At 45.2% G+C, this 7,795-nt stretch overlaps 1 protein-coding gene across 1 annotated transcript in view; it reads right to left on the bottom strand.

The window, feature by feature from the left end:
* The window catches only part of SUSD4 (sushi domain containing 4), a 79,013-nt gene extending 72,136 nt beyond the window's left edge, over positions 1-6,877 (bottom strand). The window contains exon 1 of the mRNA XM_038131945.1: positions 6,543-6,877. Within this exon, the coding sequence (XP_037987873.1) occupies positions 6,543-6,663 (121 nt within the window). The 5' untranslated portion in view covers positions 6,664-6,877. The remainder of the gene's footprint in view (positions 1-6,542) is intronic.
* Between the last annotated feature and the right edge of the window lie 918 nt (positions 6,878-7,795).

Genomic DNA, 7,795 nt, shown 5'->3' on the forward strand with positions numbered 1-7,795 from the left:
GGAATTTCCCTAAATTCTATTTACAGAAGAAAGTGACGGATGAAGATCCAAAGGATGATCTCTTCCCTGTATATGGTAACATCTGTTTCTTACGTGAAATATGTCTTCAAGACATTTAATCTTTCTACAGTCATTTCTCCATCTACAAAGGAGCATAATAAAACTTACATTCCTTTATAAAGTGCTTTAAACCCCATGGATGAGAAGAACTACATGAAAAAAAAAGTCACATTTTTATTACTATTGCTACTATTAAGCTACCACAAGCAAGAATATTTGTCAAATTATGGGTTTAATGAGATAGGTTTATCAAAAGTAAGTAGGGGTGCTGGCAGAAAAGCCCCTATACTCCTTTCTGAAGTTGGTCATCCAGTGACAAAATGAATTAATACAGAAATGTTCCTGATTAATTCTGGACCCTCCCTAGCTAAAAAAAGCTTGGTACAATCCCTTAACAATAAGCAGAAGAGCAACCCAGGATGGACACTACTCAATTTAAAAGATTCAAAGGTCACAAATGCGGAAACATATTTGCCCCACAGGATCTCAGTAAGCACAGATGGCACCACCAACCACTTCCACTGTTTACAGTACGAAGAGAAAGAAACATCCCGACTCAGATAAATCCCATCAGCAGTCCAGCTGTTCAGGAAAAGCCATTGGGAGCACCCTCCAGATAGCAGGAGGCCAAGCTTGGTGCCAAAAAAAGCAATGGGACAGTCAGATAGAAGGTGAGTGTGGACACCAAAAACTCCTGTTATAAATCACTGTGAGAATTAATAGATGTACAGCCCATAATTGGTTTTATATTTCTCTGCTTGTGCCACCTCAAAGGAAGTAGCTGAGGAGATGTAAAACCAAGTGAAGAGATGCCAGTTTCACAGTTAAATTGCTGAATTTGGTAGGATCCTTGTATCTTCAGTCCCCTATTATGCTGGCAAAGCAAATTTTTCCACTTAGTGAATCCAATTGTACACACTACACCACTTTATCCCTTGAGCTCATTTTTTGACTAAGCAATGCTCACTAGGAAGTGTAGCCCAGCCTTCAATCACCTTTGCGCCAGCACACAGCAAATATGAATTCAGGCCATATTTTGTTGTCCTTTTCCTTCCTAAAACCTCATGAAAATGCACAGCACAAGTGCAAAGTTTCCTGCTTCGAGTAATGTGTATTTTGTTATAAAAGGAAATGAACTGCAATCAGAGTTCAACAATATTTGAAAAAAAGAGTTGAGTACATGATCAATCCGGTAGAAAAAAATCTGTAAGAATCTGTAAAGTTAAAAAAGATAGCATTTTCCTAATTCTAGTAAGAATATTTAATTATTAAACCCCACAAATAGCAACAACAAAAAATAATGAATAGTAAAGAACCTTCTACTTTGATAAAGCTCAGTTTATGCTTTGCTAAAATTTCTATTTCTCATTCTGGTAACATTTTCTTTGGGAGGTTCTCGAACTCCCTCATAACACACTCACAAAATACATTGCTTATCTACTTTACAAATGAGAAAATCAAGAAAAGCATAATTAATTAATTCTCCTAAAGTTGTAATCATCCCTAATACAGAGATCAAAGATACTCTATTGCAATCCTGGGAGTAAGGGAGCAAAGGAGCGAAGCAAAAGTTAACCTCAGTCTCCAAATGACACAGTACATCAGTGATAAAGATCCTTCTTGCACAGGGCTAAGAAACTGATTTAAGATTAATCTATCAAATATGCCCACCTCTCTCAAGGCTGTAGGCAGATGGATGTGCCACTAAGACAAATGATGAACTGCCATCCTCTGATGCCACCAGCCTTGCCACTTGCAATCAAAGCAGCACTGGAATGGTGACTAACTGCTGAGAACAGAGGTTGCATGAGGTACATCTGGGACTGAGATCCTGTCACTGTGGGAAAAAATTTTTCCTTTCAAAACAGTGAGCTTCTCCAATAACATGGAGATTAAGAAAAATCCTGCAAAATAACTGATGATTTCTTCAAATGTACAAGGAACTCAAGGCTGAAATGTCTATTTTGTTTGACAAGAAAAGCAGATGCACTAAGAGGGAGACAGTAAAATGCATTAACTGCAGATTAGTGAGAGAGTATCAGAAAACATTCAGAGTTTTCAGAAAACCTTTATAGTCCCAAAATCACATGTAAGTCGCTTAAGGCAAATCTCTGGCTGGCTTTTCTTGCCAGAAACAACTGCAGGTTACTAAAAAGTCAGCCCTATCAAAGACCTGCATCATCATCACATATCAAAAACTTGTATTGCCCCAGGGAAACAAGTCCACGACCCTCAGAAACCTGAGGGATGTGGTTTTGATGGCCACTACATCCAAAGTCAATGGTTAGTTACCATAACCATGGCAAACCAAAATTTCAATCAAATGTAATACAATCACAGAGCAGTAACAATTCAGCCTTAGTCTAGAGAAAGAAGCTCACAACTATTCTTCATGGAATCACTAATATTCAGTATATTTGGAGGTTTCACAACATGCCAGATTTCTTTGCAATTGTGCATGATGTACTTCCCAGCTTAAAAGCACTACTGATGTGCGGGGATGTTGCCTACAGAACATGCAACCAGGGAAACATCACAAATTGATTACAATGCCAAAAAAGGAGTATTTTTTGCCCTGGGAGCTACAGGGAACCAGAAGCTGAATATAACCCAGCATCATTCTATAATGACAACAAAGGAACCCAGGATGTCTGAGCAGGAGGAGAGCTCCAAGGATATTCCTCAGCTCTGTTAAAAGCCAGTGAGGCATATTCCACAGGGAAGTGGTTCCATGAGAGCAAGCTCATGGTCTGAGTGACCAGCAATCCATAAAGTATGACAAAAACTTAGGAGAAGTTCAGAGAAACTGGAGCCATCCAGGTTTTGGAGGAACCAGAGTGTGCATTTCTGCAGCAGAACATCAAAGAGATGAAACAAACCATGAAATACAGCCAGAACGCTGACACTGCTAGAGGCCAGGAGGCAAAACAAGGTCATGGCCCTCTCCAAGCCCATGGTGATGTGTGCTGTAGCCCTGAAACTCCCCACTGGGCCCTGCAGAAGAACAGAGTTCACCCATCTGACCCATGACAACAAAGCAGACACATGCCCAAGTCACACCTGGGTACAAGACCACATAACAAATCTCAAAAAACAGAAGCTTATTGAACTTTTTTTTTCTCCCTCTCCTTTGAGATCTTGTCATCCTCTAGTATTTTCATATAGTTGCAGGAATTTTAAATATATTTAAAAATTCAACAGTACAGCTATTATCTCCATACTAGTTTCACAGTGAACTCTGTACAATACCTTAAAAGGTAAGGGTAAAATACCTCCAGGGTAAGTTGACATCTGCTCCATCCACTACACATTTCATTTCTCCTCATACCAGACTTCTCAGCCTGCTCCTGCTTTGTCTCTTTTTTTGTCCCTCCTGATGAGGAGCAGCTGAGGGAGCTGGGGAAGCTCAGCCTGGAGAAAAGGAGGCTGAGGGGGGACCTTATCACTCTCTACAACCACCTGAAAGGAGGGTGTAGCCAGGTGAGGGACAGCCTCCTCTCCCAGATAACTAGCAACAGGACAGGAGGAAATGGCCTGAAGTTGCACCAGAGGAGGTTTAAACTGGATATTAGAAACACTTTCTTCACCAAAAGGGAAGTCAAGCATTGGAACAGGCTACCCAGGGAGGTGGTTTAGTCAGTCACCCCTGGGGCACTTAAAAGATCTGTAGATGTAGCACTTGGGGCCACCGTTTAATGTTTGCCTTGGCAATGCTGGGTTAACACTTGGGCTCAATGATCTTAAAGGTCTTTTCCAACCTAAATGATTCTGTAAACAAAAATGATTAGATGAAAGCCACAGGCTAAGTATGAGAGATACACTTTATCTTTGGTAGCAACAGAGTTTTTAATATATCAGGGATGAATGAGAGATATTGATAGCTGAAAGGTTTGGTCATTTGAGTTCACTTCTACAGCAAATTTTTTTGCTAGATTCAGTTTTGCAAAAGTCAAAGTGTAAGAAACAAAGTTATTCTCTGTAGGGTTATTGAAAAGAAAAGAGTTATAAGTGGTATTGATTTCGGGTGAAATGGTAGAACGTGACAATCAATAGAGCTTAGTCAGATATAAAATAGACGGAGTCACACAAGTCATGACAGGATTATTACAGGAGACAAATCCTGGTATCTGCCAAGGAAGGGAAGAAGCTGTAAACGGGATCCAAAATATAAGCTGTAGATTGCTTTTTAGAAAAAATTACCCTAAATTATTCATTTTAATGTTTTAATATGTGAGGTCGTTTTTATTTCAGCATATTGTCAGTGCTGTTTTTCTAAAGCTTTTGAAACAAATTCTTTCCACCTCCATAGTATTTTAATTAAATGTCATCAAAGGTCTTTTCTAATTGCTGAGAGAAGTATGATTGTCCTTATTTAACAGATAATGAGAAGATAGAAGGAAACTGGAGCTACATTTTCCAAACAAGTCAGTAATGCCACGTGCCTTGAGTCTAAATACACAAATCTATAAAATGAGAGTCCTACAGAAACGAAATTTTCAAAGGTCCTAGAAAATCACAACTTTGGTCAACAGTTGCTTACAGAGCTCCCAAACTCTGGGTCACAGGCTGGGGAGCTAAAACCTGAGCCCTCACAGCAAACACAGCAAGCTACATATGTACAGTGAGCCTGCTCACAGATACAACAGAGCCTAAAATAGGAGGGATGCTAATTCACAGTCCTCTGTTCTAATTACACAGCTCATTATTTTTACCACTCGAATGACTCAGGGTGAAAGAAACCCAACAACCATACATTCTACCACATGAAGGGACTGTACCTTTGCTGGGATTTATACAGTGCCTACCTTCTGAGCAAAACCACATTGGAAAATAATAGCAATAATCAGAACAGCAATAAATGTTTTTCACTGGTGATTATGCCCATGCACAATCGTTCAGTGCATTGCCTTTTCCTAGACTCTAGTCCAAAAATACCCCCAAATTATTGAAAGATACTAAAGTGATTTACAAATGAAATTTGATACAGAATTAGTTACACTATGGAGGTGAGAGGCAGTGGCATTAGTAACAATGAGCATTGCACAACAATTTATTGCAGGCTGGGATGAAAACTATTCAATTTGAGGGAGATATAAACCATATTTTGAAGAACCTCTTGCACTAATTGGCTAAATAAGTGCTGTGGGATCCCAATCAATCAACCAAACCAAATAAGTGTGTTTGATCCCAATCAAACTGTGGGATATGCAGAGCTTCAGGGAGCAGGGGGCCTTGGAGCAGCTTCATTTTTATAAATGGAGCCATAAGAAGGAGGTTAGAGAAGGACAGGAGCACACACAACTCCAATCCCAAGAAAGACACAGGACAGGCTGAATAGCACCACCACACTGAAACATGAGCTGCCCAGGAAATCAAGAGTTACACAGTTGCAATAAAATAAATTTTAAAAGTAAAAAGACATTGATTTCTACAGTGGGATATGTAGTGACTGCAACAGTTTAAAAGTTTTTTTAGCTGGAATCACTTCTGCAATCACGGGATTTCTATTAGAAAATGGCATGATCATCTCCAGAGAGAAAAATAGGACTGAATCAGGAGGAGGATGGACAAGATGACCTTTTGAAGCCCTCTTCAGCCCTATTCCTGTAAGTCCATATTCAGTGACAGAAAACATGTCTGGACTAGAGCTGTTGTAGCTTTAGGCATTCAAGTTAGAAAATTTTGGCATAAGTCTTTGGCATGAGAAGAAGCCCAAGCAATTTTTATATTGGGCTCTGCCTGGCATTAGTGATGCAATTCAATCATAAAATGGCTTATTCCCCCAACATAAATATATAGTACCATGCTGGAGTAGGAATGTGAAACTGCTCTCGTATTACAGCTAAGTTCATTTTGCAGCAAAGCAGTTTACTTTAAGACTTTTCCAGTAATCTAAGTCTAATTATGAAATCAATTTAAAACAATTTTGTAATTAAAAGTACCTCCTGAAATATCTCACAGGCTCAGTAATTAAAATGAGAGTGTAAAAAAGGTAAATAAAGTTAAAAAGCCCAAATAAGGCTGGGTCGCTACTCCACTAGGAGAGTGCTGAAGGACGTCGCATTTGCAAACCCGAATCGCCAGCTTCCTCCCCAAATTCCTTTCCCCAGCTGCACCGGGATTTCGTACTAAGAGTCATCCAAGACATGTCTGAGTGGACCGCGGCGGGGCAAGGCTTTTTTTTTTTTTTTTTTTTCGCTTTACATTCAAAAAATTACGCTGTTTCAAAATGAAGCTGTACTTACAGAGAGCCAGTGCTCCCTAGCCGAGGTGAGGCTCCCTCCCGCCGGGGGTCCCCACGCAGGCTGCCAAAAGCTGCGCGCCCGCGGCGGGCACGGGAGGGGGCGAGGGGCGCATGGGGGGGACTTTCCCTGCTCCCCTCGGGTCGGGGCTGCGAGGCCGACTGAGGGATGGGGTGGCGCGGGCCGCGGCCGAGCGGAGGAGGGGACCGGGGACGGGGCCAGGGCGCTTCACTCACTTACCGCCCGCCGCCAGCCCCGGGCCGAGCCTCAGTGCCAGCTGCAGCCACAGCGCCGCGGCCAGCGGCCGCCGCCGCGCCGCCAGAAGGGCACCGCCGCCGCTCGCCTGCTTCCCATGACACATCTTCCGCCCGCCAAAGGCATCCAGTTCGCCGCCACCTGCAACGAGAGAGCCGCTCCGCCTCGCCGCTGCCCGGGGCTCCGCGGCGGCTCCGTGGGTCAGCCCCGCCGCCCGCGGCGCGGCTGTCCCCGCGCTGCCCCGGGACGCGTTCCCGCCCTCTCCGCCGCCCTCCCGGGTTCCCTGGCTCTCCCGGTCGTGCGGGGCCCTCCCGTCAAAGCCGGCGGTACCTCCGCGGCTGCTGCCGCCGCCTCCGCCGCTGCGGCTCGACAGCCTGCCGGGGCCGGGCGGAGCGCACACTCACGCACTCACTCACACACGCTCACACGCCACACAGGCGCACAGGGACTCCTGCGCACCCCGCAGCCGGCCGGCCCTACCTGCGAGCGGGGCAGCGGCAGCCACAGCGCGCACCTGCCCGGCCCGGCCCGGCCGGCGTGGAGCGGAGGCGCGGAGAGCCGTGCGCGGCGGGAGCGCGGGCAACCCCGGCGCGCCAAGCACGCATGGCAGCCGCGAGCACGGCCGCGCAGCCGCTCCCGCTTTGCCGCCCGGGCAGCCCGGCCCATAGGGTCACTCCCCGTCCCGCGCCGGGAGGCGCCCCGACACTGCCAGGGGTAGGGGGAGGGGAAGTAAAGGCTTCGCTCCCGGTAGTTCTCGTTTTCACCTCAAACGGGGTTTCGTGGTGCACAGCATTGACGGAGCATCTTTGGAGTGCCCTGTTCTTCGTCGCGTAGGCAGAGCGTTAGATACGAGACACGGTTTAGCAGCGCTGGTGCCAGTGCCGCATCTTTCACAGTTTTTGGGAGTGGGAAGGTATCTTCCTGAGCACTCTCGCCCATCAGCTGCCACTGGGGAAAGGCAGGACGCCTGAGCCTGCCGGCTGGAGCAATTTACTGTTACGAATCAGCATCCAGCTATATTTAGTGAATCTGTGAAATTCACAGCCATGAATCACTGAATCAGAGACTCGGTCTCGTGGCTCCAGCAGCTGTGGTAGCTTTGTGTTTTCTGGTGCCATTCCACAGTTGGGCATTGCATCTCTTCCCTTGCTCAGAGGTAGAAGAGAGTGTCCTCTAGCTGAAAAGGACTCTGCTAAGCAGATTAAGGTGTTTGGCACACTCCTGGGACACAGCAAGTG

This window comes from Motacilla alba, chromosome 3 (assembly GCF_015832195.1).
Source record: "Motacilla alba alba isolate MOTALB_02 chromosome 3, Motacilla_alba_V1.0_pri, whole genome shotgun sequence".
NCBI classification, from domain to species: Eukaryota; Metazoa; Chordata; class Aves; order Passeriformes; family Motacillidae; genus Motacilla; species Motacilla alba.